Source organism: Mirounga angustirostris, unplaced genomic scaffold (genome assembly GCF_029215605.1).
Source record: "Mirounga angustirostris isolate CCGP_5_RB_7025 unplaced genomic scaffold, mMirAng1.0.hap1 SCAF_11, whole genome shotgun sequence".
Classification (NCBI taxonomy): Eukaryota; Metazoa; Chordata; class Mammalia; order Carnivora; family Phocidae; genus Mirounga; species Mirounga angustirostris.
The window spans coordinates 125476681-125502870 of record NW_026991719.1 but is presented as its reverse complement, the minus strand read 5'-3'; the positions used below and the strand labels follow the sequence as shown (position 1 = coordinate 125502870).

General features: G+C 53.6%; 2 protein-coding genes across 3 annotated transcripts; one reads left to right on the top strand and one right to left on the bottom strand.

Moving 5' to 3' along the window:
* The first annotated feature begins 2713 nt into the window (after positions 1-2713).
* Positions 2714-6587, top strand: PNCK (pregnancy up-regulated nonubiquitous CaM kinase). 2 transcript variants are annotated; one of them, XM_045871919.3, is made up of 12 exons: positions 2714-2766; positions 3480-3549; positions 3749-3880; positions 4170-4244; positions 4338-4476; positions 4616-4739; positions 4934-5009; positions 5105-5217; positions 5307-5385; positions 5475-5562; positions 5717-5861; positions 6210-6587. In XM_045871919.3, exons 2-11 carry the CDS (start codon positions 3482-3484, stop codon positions 5852-5854), a joined length of 1032 nt encoding a protein of 343 aa, XP_045727875.1. In that variant the 5' UTR covers positions 2714-2766; positions 3480-3481; the 3' UTR covers positions 5855-5861; positions 6210-6587. The 2 variants fall into 2 exon arrangements, with proteins under 2 accessions (XP_045727875.1, XP_045727827.1); XM_045871871.3 differs by lacking the exon at positions 2714-2766 and adding an exon at positions 2780-3022.
* A 15678-nt stretch (positions 6588-22265) lies between these two features.
* Positions 22266-25983, bottom strand: DUSP9 (dual specificity phosphatase 9). Its single transcript, XM_045871792.2, has 3 exons — positions 24939-25983; positions 23216-23665; positions 22266-22910 (listed from the first exon to the last, which is right to left on the bottom strand). Exons 1-3 carry the CDS (start codon positions 25303-25305, stop codon positions 22585-22587), a joined length of 1143 nt encoding a protein of 380 aa, XP_045727748.1. The 5' UTR covers positions 25306-25983; the 3' UTR covers positions 22266-22584.
* Between the last annotated feature and the right edge of the window lie 207 nt (positions 25984-26190).

The window sequence follows — 26190 nt, the reverse complement described above, 5'->3', positions numbered from 1 at the left end:
GCGGGGGGTCTGCTTCTCCCTCTGACCCTCACCCCTCTCATGCCCTCTCTATCTCATTCTCTCTCTCAAATAAATAAATAAATAAATAAATAAATAAATAAATAAAAGTCATCCATTTCTTCATGACTTCACAGCGCTTCCATTGTCTGGATGGGCCATAGGGTTTTTGTTTTTTTTTTAAGGTTTATTTATTTATTTATTTGAGAGAGAGAGAGGAGGGGCACAAGGAGAGGGAGAGAGAGAATCTCAAGCAGACTACCCACCGAGCACAGAGCCTGAAAGACATGGGGCTCCATCCCAGGACCCTGAGATCATAACCTGAGCCGAAGGCAGATGCTTCACCGACTGAGCCACCCAGGCGCTCCTGAGTTCCTTGTATATTTTGAATACCAGTCCTTTATCAGATATATCTTTTGCCAAGATTTCCCCCCAGCCTGTGGTTTGTCTTCTCATTCTCTTTGACAGCGTTGTTTGCAGAGCAAACATTTAAAATGCTGATACAGTCCAGTTTCTCATATTTTCTTTCATGGGCCATGCTTTCCATATTATATCTAAAAACTCATCACCACGCGCAAGCTAAGACAGATTTTTCTCTTCTGTCTTCTTCTAAAAGTTTGGTATTTTACATTTAGGCCTATGGTCAACTTTGAGTTAATTTTTCTATAAGGGGTCCCCTGAAAGGATTTTGAAAAGCTCTTTATTCCAACCACTCAACACACACAAGGGCATTTCGAAGTCGACATCCACAGTATTTCAGCAGATGTTTAAACAGTTGCGAAGGGTGTAATTTCTGGCGTACCACTACCCACTGCTTACAAGCCCAACAACTGTGATACCACCTTTCACTTGAGGCCAGTGGCCTCAAAATCGCCTGGTGACCCGACGCCCGTGTCCCTCTCAAACTCTGATGCTGGCTCTTCTTTCCACGTTCCCTTTGGAGGTGAGTCCTTTTCTTCCTGCCTCCGCCTGTCGTCTGCCGCCCGCCGCCCCTCCGAGACGTCTCCTGGTGCCGTCTTTCTCCAGGTGGGCAGGCTTTCATTACTCGGACCCTGCACTTCTCTGAAGCACAGACGTATTTAAGTGACGTTTCTTATTATCACCTGCGACCACAGGGCTCGGACGATACATGCACTGTGGCAGTGGGTTAGACATGTTGATGCATAATTATTAGGCAAGCAAGTAAGACGGGGCTCCTGTTTGTGCCAGCTAGTCCAGATGTCCGCGAACAAAAGAGGCCTTCCGGTCAACGTGAGGTGGGGCTCACCGTTGGGTCCGGTCCTAGGAAACCCTGTGCACAGAGACGAGCAAGCTGCCGAGTGCTGGGGCCCCTGGAAGCTTCTTGAGTGAACTGGGGGGACGATTGGGAAAGGGGGGTGGGAACAGGAACTGGAGGGGCCCTTGCAGACTTACCACGTTTTGGACAGAGACATGTGGCAGCTGAGTTCTGGAAAGATGATTTTGAAAAACCTCTGTCTGCCCTGTGGACCCTCTTAAAAGACTTTGCGTCATGCCAGGGCCTACAGACCCCTGCAGAGATAGCTTCCGCAGGCCATCCCTGGGCCCTGTAACTCCATGAAGCCTCTGCAGCTCTGGCCTGTATGGATGTGCTCCTGTCAGCAGCCAGGACACCTGTTCCCCCCTCCCTGGCGGGGCCCAGACCCCCTAGGAGGAGTGCCAGGACTGAGATGGAACTGGATGGGAAGAATCCACTCACTGTTGGGATAAAGGATTGAATTCAGTCACCTGCCACTCATTTCCTCAGCAGAGACACTTTCTGGGAGTGGATGCATTGATGAGGAAGACAAGACAGAGAAGGTGATATTGCAATGATGGATCTTCTGAAGACAGGGCAGGCAGGGTGATGTACTAGAGACTGGGCTGGGCCGGCAGGGCAGGCCTGTTTGAGAGGTGAAATTTGAGCTGAGATTTGATTGAGGGAGCAAGCCAAGCAGATATCTGAGTGAAGAGCATTCCAGGCAGGGAGGCAGTGAGTGCAAAGGCCCTGGGGCAGGTGTATGTGTGGTGTGTTTGACGGCCAGTTAGGAAGCCAGCGTGGTTAGAGTTCGTTAGAGCTAGTTGAGCAAGGGGGAAAGTGGGTGAAAAGTGGCCAGGGCAATGATAGGGAAGGAGGACCAATCACGCAGAGCCCTTAGGCCACTGTAAGGACTTGTGCTTCGACTCCTGGTGACATGGAGAGCTGTGGGAGGGTCTGGAGGCTGGGTGAAATGATCTCAATATAGGAAATGCTCTGGCTGCTCAGTGGGGAAAAGACCGTGGGTAGGAGGGGTGAAGGGTGGGGTTAGGGGGCAGAAGGGGGCCAGCGGGGAGGCTGTTGCTCTCCTCCATTTGAGTGCCAATGGGGGGTGGTGCTCAGGCCAGGGTGACAGAAGTGGTGGTGGCAGGGCTGGGGCTAGGGAAGAGATTTGAAGGCACGCAGAGAGCCATGTCAACATGTGGGTGGGGAGACTTCCGGATGGAGAACACCGGTGGTGCAAAGGCCCGGGGGCCGGCCCAGTCAGGCCGCCTAGGGCCTGGAGACGGCGGGAACTGGCATGAATGACCGAGGAGGGAGGCGGTGGCGGCCAGCACCGGCCAATTGCCTTACAAGGCGCCCTGCAGCGCCGAGGCAGCAGCGCTAGGCCACCGCACGCTCGCTCGCCAGCGGCCGGCGGGGGCGCGCGCGGAGGGGGCGGGTCCGGCGGGGCGCGGGCGGGGGGCTCGGCGCGGCGGCCACTGCGCGAGGCGACGCTGCGGTTTCGGCTCCAGGTCCGCACCCGGCGCTCCCGGGCGCGGGCGCGGGCGCGCGCGGGCGGGGGCGCGTGGGATTCCGGGCCACGGCCGCCGCAGCCCCCGCGCGCCCCCGCGCACACCTGTCAAGCCCGGCGCGGCCCACGCACCTCGGGACGTGGGAGGCCGAGGCTGCCGAGTCCCTCCCGCCCGGAGGTTCCCGGGGCCGGGCTGCACTCGGGCGGCCGCGTGGGTGGCCGTGGCCGTGGCAGGCGGCTGGGCGCGGGGGTCGCAGGTGCATCTCGGGAGGGTTGGTGGCCTGAGTGGCGCGTGCCTGTGAGCGCTGGGCCGTGGGTGGCAGGTCTAGGACCGGGGGCGTGGGGGGGGGCGTCTGTGGGCGCTGTGGCTGGGGGTGGGCCCGGAGGGGACGGGGTGGGGGTGCACGGAGCCTTCTGGAAGGCGGCCGATCGCGGCTGACTCGGTTGTGTGGAGGCAGAGAGGGGGTGTCTGGGTGCTGATCGCCGTCGGGGTGCCAGGGTGGGGGGCACCAGATCGCTGCCTCGTGTCTGGGCGGGGAGGAGTGTATGCGGTGGCCTCGCTCCGAGTCGCCCACCTGGGAGTGCGAACCTGGGCGGTGGGGGAGGGGAGAGATGGGTCCGGGCTGGGGCTGGTTTCTGTGTTTCTCAGCAGGGCTGCCACTGAGGGTGGCTTCGCCCAGGGGGCCCCCCTCCATCTCTCCCCGACCCCCACAGACATGCTGCTGCTCAAGAAACAGACGGAAGACATCAGCAGCGTCTACGAGATCCGGGAGAAGCTCGGCTCGTGAGTGTGTGTGTGTGTGTGTCGGCGAATGTGTGTCAATGAATGTGCTGTGTGTGCGTATGTCGGTGAATGAGTGAGTGTGGGGGGGGCGGGGGGCCACGGGACCAGGAGGACCTCCCCATCTTCTGCTTCCCCACCCCTCCCCCTCCTTTCCTCCCCTTTGCCTTTCCCCCTCCCCGCCTCCCCGTCTCTGCCTCAGGGGCGCCTTCTCTGAGGTGGTGCTGGCCCAGGAGCGGGGCTCCTCACACCTTGTCGCCCTCAAGTGCATCCCCAAGAAGGCCCTTCGAGGCAAGGAGGCCCTGGTGGAGAACGAGATCGCAGTGCTCCGCAGGTGCGTGCCAGCCCCTGGCCAGGCTGCCCGCAGTGGAGGAGCGCCCCGGGGGAGAGCGCCCTGCCTTTTCTGCGGCCCCAGGAACTCCTGGCCTGGGGCTCTGCCTTGCTGGACCTGGACCTGGCCCGGGTGGCCTGCGGTAGGGACGGGGGGCAGAGGAGGGAGGAAGAGAAGAGGAAGGCTTCCCCGGTGGGGGGGGGGGTGGGGGGCAGGACGAAGCCCTCCTAGACCCTGAGAGGCCCAGAGGGGGCTGTGGTGGCCCATGAGGGCCTTTTTCTTGCCATTGCAGGGTCAGCCACCCCAACATCGTGGCTCTGGAGGATGTCCATGAGAGCCCTTCCCACCTCTACCTGGCCATGGAGCTGTGAGGAGGGCAGGGCAGGCTGGGGTGGCCGGGGCTGGGTGGTGAGTGCGGGGCTGATGGGGCTGAATTAGCTGAGCCCCCCACTCCCCCCAGGGTGACAGGGGGCGAGCTGTTCGACCGCATCATGGAGCGTGGCTCCTACACAGAGAAGGATGCCAGCCACCTAGTGGGCCAGGTCCTCGGTGCTGTCTCCTACCTGCACAGCTTGGGCATCGTGCACCGAGACCTCAAGGTGCCTGCCCGCCTGCCTGCCCGCCTGCGCCTCGCCCGGCATCCCTGTGCACCAAGGGTCTGGGGGACTGGAGGGTGCCCAGCACCAGGGGCCGTGCCGGGGCTGACCTGGCACTTTTTCTGGTGCCCGTGTGTCATAGCCTGAAAACCTCCTCTATGCCACGCCCTTTGAGGACTCCAAAATCATGGTCTCCGACTTTGGCCTCTCCAAAATCCAGGCTGGCAACATGCTAGGCACGGCCTGTGGGACCCCGGGATACGTGGGTCAGTGAGGGGGGCCACCCCGAGGCTCGCTGGGGGCTGGCGGGGGGGGGGGGCTGGGGGACACCGCGGGAGCCGTGTACCGGGGGCAGGGTAGGTGGTGGGTCATTCCTGGGGTTAACCAGGCCGAGCCCAGCAGCACTGAAGGCGTGGTGCGTGTGCGTGCGGGTGTGTGTCCGTCTGTCTCTGGCCCCCAGCCCCGGAGCTCTTGGAGCAGAAACCCTACGGGAAGGCTGTGGATGTGTGGGCCCTGGGTGTCATCTCCTACATCTTGTGAGTGACCCCTGGGAAGGCTCCTCTTCTGCTTGCCTGCCTTCTGCTGGGTTGGGGAGGGCTGGGCAGCTGGGTGATTCATGTGTGGGTGCCAGGCTGTGTGGGTACCCCCCTTTCTACGACGAGAGCGATCCTGAACTCTTCAGCCAGATCCTGAGGGCCAGCTACGAGTTTGACTCTCCCTTTTGGGATGACATCTCGGAATCAGGTGAACTTGAAGCCGGCTCCGAGCTCAGGGAGGGGGGAGTGATGAGGGGAGTGGGGATGCGGTGGGCTGACCTGGCATCCCCACTCCAGCCAAAGACTTCATCCGGCACCTTCTGGAGCGAGACCCCCAGAAGAGGTTCACCTGCCAGCAGGCTTTACAGCATCTTTGGTGAGTGGGACCCGTGCCAACCTGTCCTGGGACCAGAGGGACCACACCCTCAGAGACTCCCCCACCAGTGATCCTTGGCCTCCCCCTAGGATCTCTGGGGATGCGGCCTTTGACAAGGACATCCTGGGCTCAGTCAGTGAGCAGATCCAGAAGAATTTTGCCCGGACCCACTGGAAGGTCAGTGTGGGGAGGGGCCTGTGGACCTGGCTTGAGGCTGCGCCGCCCCCCACCGCCCCTCAGAGGGATGGCCTGGGCTGCCAGTGGCCTCTTTGGTCCTCAAAGTCTGGGGGCCATGGCCGGGGCATGGCCCGACAACCCTCTCTCCCCACAGCGAGCGTTCAATGCCACCTCCTTCCTGCGCCACATCCGCAAGCTGGGGCAGAGCCCAGAGGGTGAGGAGGCCTCGGAGAGGAGGATGGCCCGCCACAGCCACCCTGGCCTCCAGTCCGGCCAGCCCCCCAAGTGGTGATGCCCAGGTATGTGAGTGTGGGCCCTGCACCCACTGGGAGCTGACTCCTGAGTGCCCTTAGAAGGGGGTGGGCTCTGTGTGGCCATGAACTAAGCGGGCCAGACCCCACAGAGCAGAGAGCTGAGGGCAGAAAGGGTAGACAGAGGAAAGGAGCTGGGGTTCCCATAGAAGCAGACAATAGAGGCCAGTGGGGGCTGGTGACTGAGGGGACCATGAAGATCCGTGAAGCACCTGGTGCCGAGACCCAGCGGGTACTGCTGCTGAGAGCCTTGACCGGGAGCGGGGGTTGCAGGGCAGGCTGGGGGCCTCTCCTGACGACCTCCTTCTCTGCGCTTCTCTGTCCCTCTCCCCCCAGGCAGATGCTGTGGCTGAGTGCATTGACTCCTGGATTCCCTTCCCGTGGGTGGACCCTTTCAGTCCTCTTTCCCCACCCCCAGGACCCGGGGCTGGCCTCGCTGGAAAGTTGGAGATGTGTGGGTGTGGTGCATGGCACTGGGGCAGGAGTGGGACTCACCCATCTGCCACCCAGGCTCTGCCCCCGCCTAGGGGCTGGCGGGGTGTGTCCACAGGGACTCCTCTCCACTGTCACCACCACACCCCCTCTAGGAGCCAAAGAGGCTTCCAGGGGCAGCTCTTCCTGCACGCCGTTCTGTGCTTTGCTGACTGTGGTGGTCTCGCTTTGTGTCATGGTCCTCCGGCCCCCCTCTAGTTTTCCTCAAATCAATAAAGACAGACAGAGCAATGGGCCCATGGTGAGCTGGAGGGAGGGGTGAGGGACGGGGATGGGGGATGAGTGTGGAGGGGATGGATGTCACCTGTGGGAAGGAAACCAAGGAGGCAGGCCCACTGCCCACAGGACCCCACCATGAGACCTCACCCACTGCCACCTGAACGTCTGTTCCCTCCCATCATGGCAGGCAAGCTCCCAGCTGTTCCCTGTCCCCCCAAGTGCCAGCAGGAGGCGGCCTGGCCGGCCAGCTCTGCCAGCCTAGAGGTCAGCCTGCATGTGGCTCTGGCTCCTTGGGAGAAAATGGAGGCACCTCAGGCCTTGTGGGCTGCCAGCCGAGGGGGGTGGCGGGAGGCTGAACTGGTCCGAGGAGCACCGTCTCCGGTCCCCTGGGGCTGGGCTGCAGGGACGGGCTCACAGGCAAGTGGAGGCCCAGTGACCAGAGCCCTGGGCTGTCTCCTCCAACCTCTCCCTTCCTTCCGCCACCTTTCCACGGCCCTGGCCCGACAGAAAGCGTTGCCAGTGGGCACCTTCTTGTGCAGAAGGTACCGCAGTGTCAGAAGGTGCTCTCAGCCAGGAGAGGGCGCCATCGGGGGCTCAACAGCGGCCCTGCCCTGTGGCTTTGGAGTCCTCACGCTCCAGGGTAGGGGAGGGGAGGGCATGATGCTCCTGGGATGGGAGCTGCCATGCGCCATCCACGCTGGGTTGGTGATGGCTTCCGGTGTGAAGACTGGTGGTCAGTCCTCTGGTCTGTGTGGCCCCTGCCCCTGGCAACCCCATTCTGGGTGGACCAGGGCTCCGGAGTCCTGCCTTCCGGGACCCCAAGCCTCTCCTGGTGCTAACCAGAGCAGAGGAAGCACCCTCAGAGTTCTGGGCAAGCTGGCCACCCTTTCCTCCCCATTGACTCCTGCCCCTGCTCCCTGCCAGCCCCCACTGCAGAGCATGATGGAGGAGACCCTTCTCCTTGACATTTAGGACCCAAAGGGAGGCAGTGAGGCCCAAGCAGGGCTGGCCAGGGTCTCGATGGGAGCTGGGCGGTGGGCGGGCGGGGTGGGGGGTGGGGCACAGGTGAGGCCCGTGGCAGTGTTTGGGGTTGGACCCCGGGGGCCTGGCTTCCACTGAGAAGAACAGCTGCGCCCAGGTGGGAATGGGCACATCCCGGGGTGGGCATGCCCGCCCGCTCATTCCCAGGCACACAAGCCCCTCTGTAGCTTCCTTCTCCTAGCTTCCTCCCACCCCCTTCCTGCTTCATATTGCCCCCACCCCCCCATGGGCCCCTGAGCCCAGGGCAAGTCTGGAGGGTGGTGGGCAGCTTCCTCTTCTGTCCCCATGGCCGCTTCTAGGTCATTCTTTGCTCCAGGGTTTTGGGTCACCCAGTCCAGTCCCACCATGCCTGCTCTCCTTTCTCTGCCCACAGTCCAGGGGACCTCGGGCAGCTAGTGCCATGGCCAGGCCTCAACAGCTTGGTCTCCCCACCTCCAATGACCTGTTTGGCCTCTCCTTAGCTCCCACTTGGGCCCTTGTCATCTCCTGTCCTGACACCTCTGACGTCTTCACCCTGGGCTCTCACGGCACCTCCTTGTTCTTGTTTTGTCCATCAAATATCGATTGGGCCTCTACTTTGTGCCAGCCGTTGGGCCCAGCACGCAAGGTGCCTGCCCTGGTGAAGGAGGCCCTGTAAGGGAGGGGGTGAGCTTACTCGGATGATAGGAATGACCTGCGTGGGGAGGGTAGCGTGCTGCCTGCTCAGGGAGGCCTGACCATTGCGCCGCGGGGGCTGAAGCTCCGCCTGCCCCGACACGGGGTGCAATTTGGCCTCCGACCGGCAGGCGGCGCCACGACCACATCTAAAAACATCCATCAAGCCTCCCAGTTCTTCACCACCTGGGGCAGCTGCTCAAAACTGTTCCTCTCCCCCACTGCCCTCCTCCCCACTGCTCCCCCCATCCCGAAATCGGGCCCTGGTGCAGTCCTCACTTGGGGGAGAAAGTCCTGCACTTTCCATCTGGGAGCCCGGAGATAGGGGGACCTCCAGGGCAGACAGGGCCGGCATCCTTCATCCATCCGAGGCCTTCCCATCAGAGGGGGCAGTTCGTGAGAGAAAATCTTTGGGTCGCCTCGGTGTCTAGGACATAGGTCTTGCTGTCTGGGAGAGAGACTGGTGCAGCCAGAGGCAAGAGCTGGGGGTGGGGGGGGGATGGAGAGGGAGCTTGGGCGGGGGCGCTCTGTGAGAGCATTTCAGGCTTAGGGAACAACAGGTGCTCAGGCCTGGCGGGGTAAGAGCTGGACCTTAGTCTGTGAGCAGTGGTGAGTCACTGGAGGGGTAGCAGGTGCTGAGCTTGGGCAGCTGGAAAAGTTGGGCCCTGTGAGTTGGGAGCAGGGTCCAGTGGGCTGGTCTCTTCCCAGCTGTCAGGGACCATTCCAGAAATGAGAGGAAGCTGTTGTCCTGGTTCTGGACCACACAGGGTGGTCACACACTCTGTCTTGGAGCAAACCTGCGGGTGACAGGGTTTCTGGAGATGCTCAACCTGTGGGTCCACGCTGGGGATGGGGAGACTGGGTGAGGAAGGGTGGGGATGGTACTGGGAGCTCTTTAGGAGTCAGTGATCAGTTGGGGTGGGGAACAAAGGAGATGGTCCCCAGGTGGCCCATGCGTTTGGGGCCATTTACCAAGAAGGGTTCAATGGGGTGTGTTTGGGTAAGAGACAAGGTCGGTTTTGGACACGGTGAGTTTGAAATAGAGCAAAAGAGACTATATTTCATCTTCCTTTGCAGATGTGGATCTAGCTTTATATTGAGCATTGCCGTGTGCCAGGCAATGTTGCAGAGAGCTTCATATGTATTAACTCAAACCTCTCCTTATCATCTCCATTTTACATATGGGGAATCTGAGGCACAGAGAGGCCAAGCGCCTGAGCCACGGCCACACAGCCTTCTGCTTTACCCCCTGACTGCCTCTGTGCAAATGCGGAGGGCTCACTGGGAACATGAGGGTGCGTGGGGACTTGAGGAAAAGACGGGGGGTTCTTCACGCCTTCTCTGTGTGAACGCATGCTGTCAGTGTGAGGAAGAAGGGGGAGCCCTGGGCCTCGGCTCCATTTCATTACAGTCCCTGGGAAATGGGAACCTGGAGGTCTTTCCGCAGTGCCAGAGGTAGAGCGTGCAATCTGAGCCCTGGAAAGACCCCTCTGGAGTTCAACGTGAGACATGGGGCAGGACTGGTGGCAGGAACACATGTCTGAGGGGCCACCCACATGGGAGGCGAGGCAAGAGATGGCGAGAGCCTGTGCCCAGGCAGCTGAAGCGGGACTGGAAAGATGGAGATCACTTGTCGTGGGCTAAATGGAGGGGGAAGATGTGAAGGAGTCGAACCCAGGAGTGAAGCAGGCTTATTCAGTAGGTGAGGGGACCAGGCAGGACTCAGCCCTTCCTGCCAGCCACTTGGTGGCACATGGCACATGGCAGCCATGTTCTCTACCCGATCCCAGTTTAGTCCAGGCAGTCCTGCCTCCATCCCTGTCTCCTCAGGTGGGCAAGACAGGAAGTGTGAACTGTTTGGGAAATAACAAATAACCCGCTTTGGTTGGTTGAGGGCAGTTGCGACCAGTGGCTAGAGATGGGCCTGGAAAGTGAACTTTCTCAAGAGGGCGCTGGGGAGCCGTTGGATGGCTACTTGTAGGCCGGGCAGTGACAGGATTAGATTTTTGCTTTAAGAGAGGTTTTCGGTATTTTTCAACCCTATCTGGCCTTTTGGGATAAATATAAAAACCTCATCTCCAGATCTCGTCTCCAGGCCCCATGGAGATTTTTAAAACATGTTTTTTAGAGGGAGAGAGAGCGAAATGTGTGTGCACGACGAGTACTGGGGAGAGGGAGAGAGAGACTCCCCAGCAGGCTATACCCTCAGCTTGGAGGCTGATGCGGGGCTTGATCCCAGGACCCCGAGATCATGACCCAAGCCCAAATCAAGAGTCAGACGCTCAACCAATGGAGCCACTCAGGCGCCCCGAGGTGCCATGGAAATGTTGATAGTTCTCCTCATTGCCAGGGAGCCAAGTCTGCCTCGCATGATGCCCTGAGTAGAGGCCGGATGGCTCTTTCTCGGCTTATCCTTATACTTCCTTCAAGTACTGCTTTATGTATTTTTAAGTTAGGTTATTAAGTGCAGATGAATTTTGAATTGTTACATATTTCAGGTGAGTTGAATATTTTATCAAAATATAGTGACATGCATTACTCCTGTAATGCTTCTGCCTTATAGTCTATTTGCCTGACAGTAACATAGCAACTATAACTTTCTTTTGGTTAATATTTGTCTGGTATATCTTGTTTAATCCTTTTCTTTTCAGAGTTAGAATTTGTTTTATTTTATGGAGATATAATTCACATATTGTAAAATCGACCCTTTAAAATGTACAATTGATTGGTTTTTAGTATATGTACAAAGGTGTGCAACAGTCACCACGATCTAACTCCAAAACATTTTCATTACCCCCCCAAAAACCCTGTAGCCATTAGTGGTCAATCCCCATTTTCCCCAACACCCCTACTCCCCCAAGCCCCTGGCAACCATTCTGTGGATTTGCCTATTCTGTCTCTGTGGATTTGCCTATTCTGATATTTCACATAAATGCAGTCATACAATATGTGACCCTTTGTGTCTGACTTCTTATGTTTAGCATAATGTTTTTGAGGTCATCCACATTATAGCATGTAAGAGTACTTCATTTCCTTTTGATAGCTGAATGATGTTCCATTATATGGATAGACCACATTTTGTTAATCCATGCATCCCCTGATGGACATTTGGGTTGTCTCTACCTTTTGGCTTGTGAATAATGCTGCTATGATCATTTCCATGCAAGGTTTTCTATGGACGTATATTTTCAGTTATGTTATTTGATAGAATTCACCTGTGAAGACTTCTGGGCTTGGATTTTCTCTGTGGGAACATTAATTAATTGTTTTATTATTTTATTTTATTTTTTTTTTAAAAGATTTTATTTATTTATTTGTGAGAGAGAATGAGAGACAGAGAGCACGAGACGGAGGAGGGTCAGAGGGAGAAGCAGACTCCCCGCCGAGCAGGGAGCCCGATGCGGGACTTGATCCCGGGACTCCAGGATCATGACCTGAGCTGAAGGCAGTCGCTTAACCGACTGAGCCACCCAGGCGCCCTAATTGTTTTATTATTTTATTTTCAAAAAGATTTTATTTATTTGGGAGAGATAGAGAGAGTGCGCAATCACGAGCAGGGGAAGAGTAGAGAGAGAAGCTGACTCCCCACTGAGCAGGGATCCCGAGGCAGGGCTTGATCCCAGGGCTCCTGGACCATGACCTGAGCCAAAGGCAGATGCTTCACTGACTGAGCCACCCAGGTGCTCCTATTATTTTAATCCCAGTATAGTTAACATACAGTGCTATACCACCCGGTGATCATCATGACAAGTGCACTTCTTAATCCCTGTTGTCTGTTTTACCCATCCCGCCACCCACCTCTCCTCTGGTAACCATCAGTTTGTTCTCAGATAAAAGTCTGTTTCCTGGTTTGTGTCTCTCTCTCGCTTTATTTTGCTTGGTTTTTGTTTTGTTTTGTTTTTGTTTCTTAAATTCCACATATGAGTGAAATCATATGGTATTCGTCTTTCTCTGACTGACTCATTTCACTTAGCATAATACCCTCTAGCTCCATCCATGTCATTGCAAATGGCAAGATTTCATTCTTTTTGATGGCTGAATAATATTTCACTGTGTATATATGCCACATCTTCTTCATCCATTCATCTATTGATGGATACTTGGACCGTTTCCATAATTTGGCTATTGTAAATAACGCTACTGTAAACATAGGGGTGCATGTATTCCTTTGAATCAGTGTTTTTTTGTATTTTTGGGGTTAATATCCAGTGGTGTGATTACTGGATCATAGGGTAGCTCTATTTTTAACTTTTTGAGGAACCTCCATACTGTTTTCCACAGTGGCTGCACCAGTTTGCATTTCTACCAACAGTGCAAGAGGGTTCCTTTTTCTTCTCATCCTCACCAACACTTGTTTCTTGTGTTGTTGATTTTAGCCATTCTGACAGGTGTGAGATGATATCTCATTGTAGTTTTGGTTTGCATTTCCCTGATGATCAGCGATGTTGAGCATCTTCTTATGTGTCTATTGGCCATCTGGATGTCTTCTTTGGAGAAATGTCTATTCATTTCTTCTGCTGTGGAACAATTTAAATTACTAATTCAATTTATTTGCTTATTATAAGTCTATTCAGATTTTCTGTTTCTTTTAAAGTCAATTTTGGTTATTTGCTTCTTTTGAAGAATTTGTCCATTTCATCTGAATTGTCTAATTTGTTGCCATAAAGTTGTTCAAAACATTGCCTTAGAATCCTTCAAATTTCTGTAAGTCAGTAGTAATGTCCCCCTTTTCATTCTTGATCTTGGTAATCTTTTTTCTTGATTAGTCTACGTTTAGTTGATCTTTTCAGTTTTCAAAGAACAAACTTTTGTTCTTTTCAAAGAACAAACTTGTTTTCATCACTTTTCTCTATTTTTCTTCTGTTTTCTATTTCAATCATTTCTACACTAATCTTATGTTGGCTTGCTTTGGATTTAGTTTGCTTTCCTTTCCTAAGTTATTAAGGCAGATCCCTAGGCTGTTGACTTGAGACCTTTCTTTTTTTGCTGGTTGAGGCATTTAAATAGCTTTAAATTTCCTCCTAAGTACTGCTTTAGCTGCATTCCACAATTTTGATATGTTGAATTTTCATTTTCATTCTGTTCAATGTATTTTATAATTTCCCTTGTAATTTTTTCTTTGACTTGTGGGTTATTTAGAAGTGTTTTGTTCAATTTCCAAATATTTTTGAATTTCGTAGATGTCTTTCTGTTTTTGATTTCTAATTTAATTCTGTTGTGTTCAGAGAACATATTTTGTATTATTTCAATCATTTTACATGTATTGAAATTTGTCTTATGGTCTAAGTTATATTCTGTCCTAGAAAATGTTCCATACATATTTGAAAAGAGTGAGTACTCTGCATTTTTGAGTGGAGAGTTCCATAGATTTTAGTTAGGTCAGCTTTGTTGATAGTGTTGTTTAAGATTTCTGTATCTTGGGGTGCCTGGGCGGCTCAGTTGGTTAAGTATCTGCTTTTGGCTCAGGTCATGATCCCAGGGTCCTGGGATCAAGCCCCACATTGGGATGCCCACTCAGTGGGGGGGGTCTGCTTCTCCCTTTCCCTCTGCCCCTCCTTCCTGCTTGTGTTTTCTCTCTCTCTCAAATAAATCTTAAAAAAAAGATTTCTGTATCTTGCTGATGTTCTTTCTAGTTTTATCAATTATTGAAAAGTGGGTATTGAAATCTCCAACTGTCATAGTTGAATTGTTTCTTTCTCCTTTCTGTCCATTTTTGCTTTATGTATTGTTCGATGTGTATATACTTATAATTGCTATATCTTCTATATCTTCCTGATGAATTGACCCTTTTGTTATTATGAAATGTCCCTTTTTTCTTTTAGCTTTGGTCCTAAAGTCTATTTTATCTGATATTGATATAGCCACTCCAGCTCTCTTATGGTTACTCTTTGCATGATATGTTTTTTCTATCCTTTTACTTTTAATCTATTTTTGTCTTTGAATCTAAGATTTGTCTTCTTGAAACAATATATAGTTAGTTGAATCTTGCTTTTTTGAATCTCTGATTTTTGATTGGGGTGTTTAGACCATGCACATTTAATGTAATGATTGATGTGGTTGGGTTTACATTTGCCATTTTGTTATTTGTTTTCTATATACCTCCATTCTTTTTTGTTCCTCTCTTCTTCTTTGACTGCCTTCTCTTGTATTAAATTTTTATTCACCATTTTATGTACCATTTTATTTTCTGTGTTGATTTTTTGAATTATATATTTTTTGAATTACAATTGCATTACAATATACATCTTAACTAATCACAATCTATTTCACATTAATACTCAATTTTGGTAAAATGTAGAGGCTTTGCCCTAATATTGCTCCATTCTTTCCCTCCTCTTTGGCACAGTTAATGTTAGTAATACATTGTTATAGTTATTGCTTTCTTTATACAATCTTATGTCCTTTAAAGAAATTAAGAGAAGAAATGAGGAAAAATATATTGAGACTTTTATATTAGCACACATAATTTATCATTTTTGCTGCTCTTCATTTCTTCCACTGAATACAAATTACAAACTGGTGTCAGCCTGAAGGACCTCTTTTGGTATTTCCTGTAAAGAACTATAATAGCAGTGAGTCTTCTCAGTCATTGTATATCTGGGAACGTCTCTCTCTCTCTCTTTTTAATCTTCAACTTTTAATATTTTTTAAAGATTTTATTTTTAAGTAATTTCTACACCCAGTGTGGGGTTTAAACTCACAACCCTGAGATCAAGAGTTGCATGCTCTACTGACTGAGCCGGCCAGGCACCCCATTTAACCATCACCTTTTATTTATTTATTTATTTTTAAAGATTTTATTTATTTATTTGAGAGAGAAAGAATGAGAGAGAGAGCACATAAGAGGGGAGAGGGTCAGAGAGAGAAGCAGACTCCCTGCTGAGCAGGGAGCCAGATGTGGGACTCGATCCTGGGACTCCAGGATCATGACCTGAGCCAAAGGCAGTTGCTTAACCAACTGAGCCACCCAGGCGCCCCTAACCGTCCACTTTTAAAGGACAGTTTTGCTGGATATAGAATTTTTGATTGATAGTGTTTTTCCCCCAGTTCTTTGATTACATCATTCCACTATCTTTTGGCCTCCATTGTTTCTGATCAGAAATTAACTGCTAATTTCATTGTGGTTCCCTTCTGCATGGGTCATTTTTCTCTTATTGCTTTCAAAACGGATTATCTCTGGCTTTTACTTTGACTATGAAGTGTTTACAACTAGCTCTATTTGTGTTTATATTACTTGGGATTCTTTGGACTTCTTGGGTCTGATTAATGTTTCTCATAAAATTTTGGGTGTTTCTGCCATTATTTCTTCGAATGTTTATTCTGCCCCTTTCTCTCCTCCTCTTCAAAGCACCCCATCACACACATTTTAGTATGCTTGTTGTTGTTCTATAGGTCTCTGAGACTCAGTCATTTTTCTCTCTGGTTTTCAGATTGGATAATTTATGTTGATCTATTTTCAAGTTCACCGATTCTTTTTTCCGACATTTTGAACCTGCTTTTGAATACCTTTAGAGAAGTTTTCATTTCAGTTATTATACTCTTCAACTCCATGATTTCCATTTAATTATTTTTATTATTATTTCTAAAACTTTAAAGATTTTATTTATTTACTTGAGAGAGAGAGCACAAGCAGGGGGAGTGGCAGAGAGAGAAGCAGACTCCTCACTGAGCAGGGAACCCAACGTGGGGCTCAATCCCAGGACCCTGGGGACCATGACCTGAGCCAAAGGCAGACACTTAACCAACTGAGCCACCCAGGTGCCCCTTTATTTAAAAATTTTTTTTAAAAAAGATTTATTTTAGAGAGAGAGAGAGAAAGCATGAGGAGGGGGAGGGGCAGAGGCAGAGGGAGACAAAGAATCCTGAAGCAGACTCCCCACTGAGCATGGAGCCCAATGTGGGGCTTGATCCCATGATGCTGAGGTCAGGACCTGAGCTGTAATCAAGAGTCAGACACTTAACTGACTGAGCCACCCAGGTGCCCCTCCATTTAGTTATTAAAAAAAATAATTTCTATAACCTTATCAAGAATATCTTTGTGTTGACTCATTGTTGTCATACTTTCCTTTAACTATTTAAACAATGGTTTTCTTTAGTACTTTGAATATATTTGTAATAACTGCTTTGAAGTTTTTATCTGCTAATTCCAACACCTGGGAACACTCATAGGTAGTTTCTATTGCCTGATTATTTTCCTGAATGTGGATCATGCTTTGCCATTTCTTTGGATGTCTGTAAATTTTTTTTTTTTTGGTTGAAAATCAAACATTTTGGATGATATTTTTCAGCAACGCTGAATTCTGATATTCCCTTTCCCTCTAGAGGTTGTTTTTGCTGTGTGTGTGTATGTGTGTGTGTTGTCACTTGTTTTCTTCTTTGTTGTGTAACTTTTCTGGACTTAATCTGTGAAATCTGTCCCCTCCAGTGTACAGTCACTAGTGTCTGTTTGTATTTATTTATTTATTTGAGAGAGATTGTTGAGAGAGAGAGAGAGAGAGAGAGAGAGAGCATGAGCAGGGGGAGGGGCAGAGGGAGAGGGAGAAGGAGAGGAAGAGAAGCAGACTTCCGGCTGAGTGCAGAGCCAAGGTGGGGCTTGAGCTCATGACCCTGAGATCACAACCTGAGCCAAAATCAAGAGTTGGAGACTTAACCAACTGAGCTACCCAGGTGCCCGCCCCCCTCGCCTTTTTAAGTAGGCTCCTTGCCCAGTGTGGGGCTTGAACTTACTACCCTGAGATCAAGACCTGAGCTGAGATCAAGAGTCAGATGCTTAACCAACTGAGCCACCCAGATGCCCCTCTGCTTGTTTTTTTTTTTTTTAAATATTGTAGTTTAAAAATTTAAACCTGGTTTTGTAGGGGCTGCCCCTATATCTGCCTAGCTTAATGGTTGGCCATTGATTGGATGGAAACTGCTAAAAACAGCTTCAGCTAGTAAGGCATCTGTATACTGCTGTTGGATCTGTGCATGGGTAAGGGAGCTCTTTGAGTGTTCAGGCTATTTGCAGGTCTGCCTTGGGCTTTCTTTCCCCTGGGTCCTTTTGAGTCTCCTATATAGCATGTGTGTAGCCTCAAGATATTCCAGGAGAGCATGAATAGTTTGAGACCTCTTCATTTTCCAGTTAGCCAGGAATATGCTTGCCCCAAGCACATTCACAATCTCAGTCTAGTAGAGTTGCGTTGTTGGCCCTCCCTGGCTGGTTTGCTTCTGAGAAGTCACTTCCACTGAGAATGTCCCTGGATGTAGGTATTATCCACCACTCCAGATTGAGTTAGCTTTCCTCAAACCTAGGCAGAGAAGCTGCTGGTCTCCATGGGCTGCCTTGCCCTGGCCCATGCCCAAACAAGCTGGGAGGGATGAGAGCAAACCTAGGCCAGAATGCCACAGAGTCCCGAAGTTTATCTTCTTGGTTTATTATATATCTTTGGTTGATTTCCAGATCATCAAGGTTGTTTTTATCAGTTTTGTATAACTTTATAGTTGTTTTTTTTTTTCTTAAGTAAACTCTACTCCCAATGTGGAGCTTGAACTCATGACCCCAAGATTAAGAGTTGCATGCTCTACCAACTGAGCCAGCCAGGCGCTCCCTTATAGTTGTTTTTTTTGGGGGGGGGGCGGAGATTATTTTTTATATCCTCACTTGGTCATAGCTGGTGACCTTTCAATCTCTCTCTTTTTTTTTTTTTGGTCCTATTACTTAGATGTGTCTCTTATAAATGGCTTATAGCTGGATTTAAAAAAATCCTGTCTTTATTTATTTATTTATTTTTACAGATTTTATTTATTTATTTGACAGAGAGAGAGAGACAGCGAGAGCAGGAACACAAGCAGGGGGAGTGGGAGAGGGAGAAGCAGACTCCTCACTGAGCAGGGAGCCCGACGTGGGGCTCAATCCCAGGACCCTGGGATCATGATCTGAGCCGAAGGCAGACGCTTAATGACTGAGCCACCCAGGAACCCAAAAACTCCTGTCTTTATTTATTTATTTATTTATTTATTTTTGATTTTTATTTATTTTTCAACAGAGAGAGAGAGATAGCAAGAGAGGGAACACAAACAGGGGGAGTGGGAGAGGGAGAAGCAGGCTTCCTGCTGAGCAGGGAGTCCGATGTGGGACTCGATCCCAGGACCCTGGGACCATGACCTGAGCCGAAGGCAGATGCTTAACGACTGAGCCACCCAGGCGCCCAAAACTCCTGTCTTTAACTAGAGAATTTAGTCTACTTATTTTGCTTAAGTGGCGTTTGGATTAATTTCTTTTTTTTTTAAGTTTTTTTTTTTTTTTAATTTATTTGACAGACAGAGACAGTGAGAGAGGGAATACAAGCGGGGGGAGTGGGAGAGGGAGAGGGAGAAGCAGGCTTCCCACTGAGCAGGGAGCCCGATGTGGGGCTCGATCCCAGGATGCTGAGATCATGACCTGAGCTGAAGGGAGACGCTTAACGACTGAGCCACCCGGGCGCCCCTGGATTAATTTCTAAAATCTTATTTTATACTTTCTACTTATTCCAATGTCTGTTTCTTTATTTTCCTCCTTGACTTCTTTTGGACTGAGAGTTTTTCCTCAATATTTGAGATTTTTCCTGTACTACTTTGGAAGTAGTACACTCTTTAACCATCACTCTAGAAAATTTAGCATGCATATTTATCTTAACAAACCTTAAAATTATTCAATACTGATATGGCCATGAGGGAGTAACAGGGTCCAGAATTTACCTTCCCACCAAGCATAACTTGAAAACTTGGCAAAATATATGAATCAACTGTTTTCAGATGGGGGACAATAGTCCCTGAAGACCCTGAAACAAATTAAGTGAGCTTCACCATCCAGGCTTTCTGACTCAAGTAGAGGAAACATAAAATGTAACCCATAATGATAAAAAAAAAAATCAGCCAATCACAACAGACCCAGGTGAGTTCCGGCTTCTGGTCAGCATGGAAGGAGCTTGGATGTCACCACTGCATGCCATGAACAAGTACAAAGCTGAACACACTGAAAAATGAACAGCTCTTCTCAGATCCATCAGAGAAGTGAGGTCACAGGGCAAACCACTCCTCCAAACACTGGACAGGCAGAGATAAAGAATCACAGCTTCGCAGAGCAGTGCTGGGGTAGGAAAACTTGAACTTTAATTGAGGAATTGCTTGAGGTTCAGTGTGGACACGTCTGAGAGTTCAAAAAAAATCCAGGGGGGGGCCTGATCTTAAGGAGGCCCCCACACTTTTATGAATTTTATCTCCAGGAGCCCTACCAGGTTTGCACAGTGAAGATTCGAGAAAAGTCTCATGCTTCTGGTAGCGGGAGGGGGAATGTAGACATTTTGAAATACACCAGAGCATTCTGTTCTTCCTGAGGCCCGCCCTTAGGACAAACTATTACATCAGATCCTGACCTATTGGAGCTTTGTCAGAGTCTAGCAGAAGGCAAATAGCCAACTACAGCCCCTTCTAGTCATCCTAGCCCACCTTACAGGCCTGTATTGAAAGGACACCCCTGCACAGAGGATTCTGCTGCATTCTTGGGCAATAGTCCCTCTGGACCACTTCACTTAGAACTTTTAAAACATGTATTTTTAAAACTTTGCTATTTTTATTGGGCTGTTCCAATCTAAGTAAAATCTGTGTGCAAGCTAAGCAAATGAAGCTTCCAGACAAATCCCGGAGCTGTGCTCCCAATCAGATCACTGTCCCTTAGTTCCTCCAAGAAGAAAATTCTGGAGCATCAAGTACTCTATGCCTAGATCCTTTCAATTAAAATTTCACCTCGTGGCTATAAATGCTTGAGGGCCAAATTTCCCCTTTTTTCCCACTTCTACTCAGATCCAAGGTCAAAAGAAGCAAGCATCCTCCCCTCTTTTGGTGGGCTATTTTTTTCCTGGGTCACCAGTTGTATTTGTTTTCTGCTGCTGCTGCATGAAATTGCCACAGACTCAGTGGTTTTAGACAGCACGATTTATTCTCTTACAGTTCCAGAGGCCTGAAATCCAACACAGACTTCACCGAACTAAACCCGAGCTGTTGGCAGGGCTGTGTTCCTTCAGGAGACTCAAGGGAAGAATCTGTTGTTGTTTTGCCTTCTGCAGCTTCTAGAGGCCGCCTGCATTCCTTGGCTTGCAGCCCCTTTGTCCATTTTCAAAGCCAGCAATGTAGCCTCTTCCCATCTCTCTCTCTGGCTCGGACCCTTGTTGCCATTGCCACGTCTCCTCCTCTCACTCTCCTGTGTCCCTCTTTCCCTTGTCAAGATGCATATGATGGTGTTCGGGCCCACCTGGATAATCCAGGACAGTCTCCCCATCTCAAGAGCCTTGACTTAATCACATCCGCAGTGTCCTTTTTGCCACTTAAGGTAACGTATTCACAAGGGCCCGGATTTAGGATGTGGCCACCTGTGGGGGGCCAGCATTCTGCTGACCATGCCTACTGAGAACATTGCCCTTCAGGCATACTGGCCTTATGTGGGGGCCCAGGTGTCATCTCCCAGCCCCCATGGGAGGTGTCTGGATAGCTATAGGAAGATGGTGTCCAAGGAGGAGGGGTGGCCTGGGCTCCTGGTTCTTGCCATGTCTCTGTGGTTGGCAATCATGGTTTTCAAGATTTATTTATTTGAGAGCGAGTGTGTGGAGGGGGAGGGGCAGAGGCCAACTCCCCACTGAGCATGGAGCCCGACCCGGGGCTTGATCTCATGACCCCGAGATCATGACCTGAGCCCAAACCAAGACTCGGACACTTAACCAACTGTGCCACCCAGGCGCCCCAGGACTCACGGCCTTAAGGGGAGCACTGCAGCTTCAGCATGCAGAAGGCACTGGAGTTGTCTAGAGCTGAGGCCAGGAAGCCAGGGAGGAGCAAGCCTCAACTGTCACTTCAGGTGGCCTTTGCAGTCCAAGGACCAAATTCCACAGTGTGTCAGCCAGAGGGACATGAGCTTGCCCATGCAAGTCTGCCCCTAACCCTCCCCAGCTCCCATCCTCGTGTGGCTCCCATCACGTCACCCTGAGGCTCAGCTCTGACTCCGCACCGAGTCCTGGGGCTCAGCTGCCAAGCCCTGTGGTCACTGCTGGGTCCCTGCTCTCTCGCTCTCGCCAGGGGTCTGTCCCTAGCGGTGTGTGGCCCAGGGTAGGGGCTCCGCGGGTCAAGAGCTGCGTGGGGGCCAGATGGGAAATAGTGGTGTGAGGGTGGGTGGTGCTCAAGTCCCCAACCGGCCCAGTGTGGGGCTCCGCGCACCCCGCCCCTCTCATGAAGCCTCCCTCCCAGCCTTCCCCCAAGCCCTGCAGGGTGCTCTGGAAGCAGTTCCTTCTGCTTAGTATCTTACAGAAAGTGTTTATTCAGGAACAATTAAAGAAAGCAACTGTGGTGTGGACTCCCAAGCGTGCATGCACGCCGCCCACCGCCCTGTATATGCAGCTTGGCCCCTTCCCCGCCTCCCTGCCCAACCGTGGCTATGTGGGACCCGCAGCAGCAAAATCCAGGCCTTCTTCCCCCTCCCCGCCCCCAGCTCTTGCTCTGAGACCCCCATCTCCCCGGGCAGCACTTTGGCCACCCTCAGTCACAAAGAGCCCCAGTGATCCCGTTAAGACATCTGGGGGAAGAGGGAAAAAAAGCATCTTTTCAAACGTCAAGTGGATAAACAGGGCGCCAGATGTGTGGCCGGGAACCCGCTCGGCAGCTCCGGGCCAGCACCCTCCCCTGTGGCGCTGCCCAGCCAGAAGCCACCCAGCGACGGGCTGTCCACATGGATGCCGGGCAGCCCGTGCGCCTCCAAGCGCACATCCCCGGGGAGGCCCTCAGCCCCAAGAGGCGACTAACTGGTGGCGAACCCCTCCCCAGGAGCAGCCATTTGGGGACAGGGGTGGGACGGGGAGCGGGTCCCCAGAACAGGCACACACCCTTCTGAAGGGAAAAGCTACAGGGAGGCTCGAGGCCCAGGAAAGGGAAGCCACCTGGAACGGTCCCTTGGAATGAGAATCCCCCCCCCCCCCCCCGCCCACTCCCCAAAGGAAAAAGTAACAGTCGCGGAAGAGGCAGGTTCTGGAGCGTGGTTCCGCCCGCAAGCGGCGCGGGTCAGGCTGGTGGCCCTGGGCCCGGCTTATAGGCACATTTAATAGGATTCCCGTGATGTTTCAAGTGGGTAGGACAGGTCTTTCCCCGCAGCCACTCTGGAGGGGCTCCTGGCTCGGGCCTCTTCCCAACAGCCCTCCCCTGAGGTATTGCGCTCTCCCCCGCCCTGCTTCCGGCTGAGCCCCCTCCCACCTCCCCCCAGCACATGGGTGGTCAGGGGCACCCACTGGGGGCTGGAACGGGGGCCCTATGTGGGATCCAGCTCGAAGACACCATCGCTGGTGGGGGTGGTAAAGAAGGAGGGCGGGTCGGAGGCCGAGGACTCCTGCCCCCCACTGCTGCGCTCCCGGGCGCGCCTCTCCTCCAGCCGAAGGCTACGCTCGAAGTCCAGCAGCTGCCCCATGAAGTTGAAGTTGGGTGAGATGTTAGACTTCTTCCGCTTGACCAGGTCGTAGGCATCGTTGAGTGAGAGGTGGCGCTTCTGCATGAGGTAGGCCACGGTGACGGTGACAGAGCGGCTGACACCGGCCAGGCAGTGAACGAGCACCCCGCAGTTCTGGGACAAGGCCTCATCTAGGCGAGGGCAGAGGGGGAGGCAGGGTGATGTGCGGGCCCGGCCCGGCCCTGCTCTCCGAGCCACGCTGCTCTGGCCACATTTGGCCTGGGAGCCCTGTCCTGCCTGAGTCCTAGGGCTTTCGCTGGTGGCCTCTGGGAGCTGGTCCCAGCCCTGCCCAACCCCAGAAGTGGCGGTCCAGGTTTGGGCTCTGGGGATGGTAGCTAAGCCCAGGAGGAGCCTTCCAGAGGGCGTGGCAGAGGCCAGGAGCCAGGCCTGGTGGGGGGTGGGGGGAGGGAGGAAGAGGAGGGCAGAGCCGACTTACCAATGAATGCAATGGCCTCAGGAAAGAACTGGGACAAATTCTGGCTCCAGTGGTCTGAGATGGGGATCTGCTTGTAGTGAAAGTCACCGTTCTTCTCGAAGAGGTTAGGGAGGTTGGGGGTGACGTTGAGGATGTAGCGGATGCCCAGCTTGGCCAAGCTGTCCACGTTGGCTGAATCCCGGGCACTGCCCAGGTAGAGGTTGGGCAGGATCTGGACAGGGAAGGATGGCAGCAGCCCCGTGGGGGGGGGTGTGGCGCCCTCTGAATCCAGGCCACAGCTCATGGAGTCGCGGTCAGGCTCGGATTCGGCATCAGAGCAGTCAGAGCCCAGGCACAGGCCGCCCAGCCCCACCACTGGGCTGGGCACCGGGGCTGTGCTTGGGCCCCCACGGCTGCTGAGGCTGGTCTCACACAGGTGGGGGCACTCTGCCTGGAATCTGCTGAAGCCGCCTGGGAGGGGAGAAGGGGAGAGTCCCCTGTTGATCTGGCCACCTGGGTGGCCAAGCACCCTTGGCAGGGGGATAGGGAACTGACCCCAGACAACTCCAACACCCAAGGGGGCTTGCAGATGTTCCCAAAGGGAACTCAAGAGTCAGCAGCCTGATCCCTACTGGTGTCCCATGGGGTGCACTAGGGGCAGCCCGACCACCCTCACTCGGTGCTGTTGGCTAGTCCTCCAGACAGCGAGTACCCACTGTGCTGCTGGGGGGTGCAAGATTCTGGGCTTAGGCAGAGCCCCCTCAAAGAGGATCTTACAGCCCCAGGGCCCAGCGAAGGCAGGCATGATGTACTGCCAACCTCGGGGAGGACAACCACCGTCAGTTAAAAAGGGGCAAGGTTCAAAAGTGAGTTCTCTGCCTGGGTGGCCACCTCCCATCCAGCTCAACCAGGAGCACCCCAAGAGCTGGGAGCCTGGGAGAGAGCGTAACATTCTACCAGGATCGGTTCAAAGCCCCCAGAAGCGGGCATCTCCTTCATCTACAGATAACAAGTCTTTTCCTGGGCTAGGGGTGGGTCCCGGAGATCCAACACTTGCTTTGTTTCTGCGTCCCTGTGCATTCAGAATGGAGCAAGGGACAACAGTCCAATGACCCCCGCTTTGATGGGGAGGTGGGGAGCTGGCTCCGTCGGTTCATGGGAACCCTGTCCCTACGCTGGACCTCTGGGTGTCTGTTTGGCTCATCAAGGGGCCAAGAGGCCTGTCTCAGCCTATTGCCCTCCACCCGCCAGCCCTGCCATGACTATGATGGGATGGATCTCTGCCTCCTTCTGCCTTCACTGCTTTCCTCTCTCTCTCTCTCACTTTCCCCTTCCCGGTTCCGGAGCCTTTGCCGAGCGGGATTTGGCCTCCTGTGGCCCCTGCCTCCTTTGCCAGTGAGCAGCTGCAGGAGGTGGTGACATCAACGGGGTGGTGATGGGGAGGTGATGGGGGGGGAGGATTGGGAGCCTGCACTTGGTACTCCATTCTTGAGCATCCCCTAAGCCAGGGCAGGTCAGCCCGATTCTCCCCATTTTCCAGACTCAGAAACTGGGGCTCCCAAGGGTGAAGGGCTTGCCCAAGGTCGTGCTCAGGGGAGGGGATCTCACCTCCACTTAAGCCGAAATGAGGCTGGGCTGGCCCAAGGGCAAATGAATTGGGAATCCCCTTGGAAGGTGTGGCCCTGCCTCCCAGGGCCCAGGGCCCTTCCCAGGCCGGTCCCCCCGCGCCGGCGCCCGCACCTACCCTGTAGGTAGTACGCCAGGTAGCCTTCCTCTCGCAGCTTCTGCAGCAGGGTGCCCAGCACCGAGTCGGCCTCCCACTCCTCGGCCTCCGCCTCCCCGCGCCGGGGCCGGCCCCCGCCCTGGTCGTACAGGAGCACCGGGGCGGGCGGGGGCGGCTGCAGCGGCGGCCCGGGCAGCAGCGCGCGAACCGACAGGCTCCCCCGCCGCAGGCGGCGCAGCAGCAGCCCGGGCAGGGCGACGCTCAGCGCCCCGCCAATGCGCGCCGCCTCGTAGAGCTCGCGGCTTCGGCAGTCCAGCAGCAGCAGCCGAGGCCGCGGGGGCGACAGCTCCCTCCGCAGCCACAGGCACGAGCGGCCCAGACCCTCCATGGGCTCGCGGCTCCTGGCACGTCGGACCGCCGGCGCTGCGGAGAGAGGCCGGGCGCGCAGCGTGAGCCCGCGTCCTCCGCGCCCGGCCGCCAAGGGGCCAAGACGTGAAGCCGAGCCCGTATCCTTCAGGCTGACGTCTAGGGGCCCGCGGAGACACCCTCCACCGCCCACAGCGAGGAGGCGCAGAAGGGCGCCTCGGGCCCCCCAAGGAAAGCGCCCCAGGCAGCCACTCGGGCGCCCCGGGAAGGGAAGGGTGAGAGGTCCTCCAGAAGAGGAAGGCCGGGTGTCCAATGGGCCCTCTGAGAGCCGCGGGTCCTTTCCCGGCCCCTTCTGGGCCGGCCCAAGGGTTCGGCCGCCTCCGTCCACACCCCCTTCCAGCGGTGCTCGCTCGGCCTGCCTGCAATCGCTCCCCAAGTTCAAGCTTCCGACTTTGGGGACGTGCGCGTGGGAGAGGCGGACCCGGGGAGTAGAGGTGGCGCGAGGTGAAGGGCCTCCGCCGGGCTTCTCGGAGCTGCCCCGGCCCTGGTGGCCCCCGGGGGTGGGGGGGTGGAGGAGAAAACCGGAGGAGAGAGACCTGGAGCGTGGTCGGGCGGCGGGCGGCCGCGCGTGGACGTCCGAGCCCAGGCCAGCGCGCGACGCGGGGCGCCGATCCCCGGTAAGGGCGTCCCGGGGCCCGGCCTCCCGGGAAGACCGTGGGGTGGCAGAGCAGGCGCGCACGTGGAAGCCGAGTGCCGCGCCGCTCTCAAGCAGGCCGCTTCCCGGCAGCGGGACGCAGCTTCCACCTTGGAAGCCGCTGCCTTTGGACGTGGAGTGGCCGTTTGGAGGGGCGGGGCAGTGGGGGCGGGCTCAGGGGGGCCAGCGAGCCAACGAGTGCCAGCGAAGCAG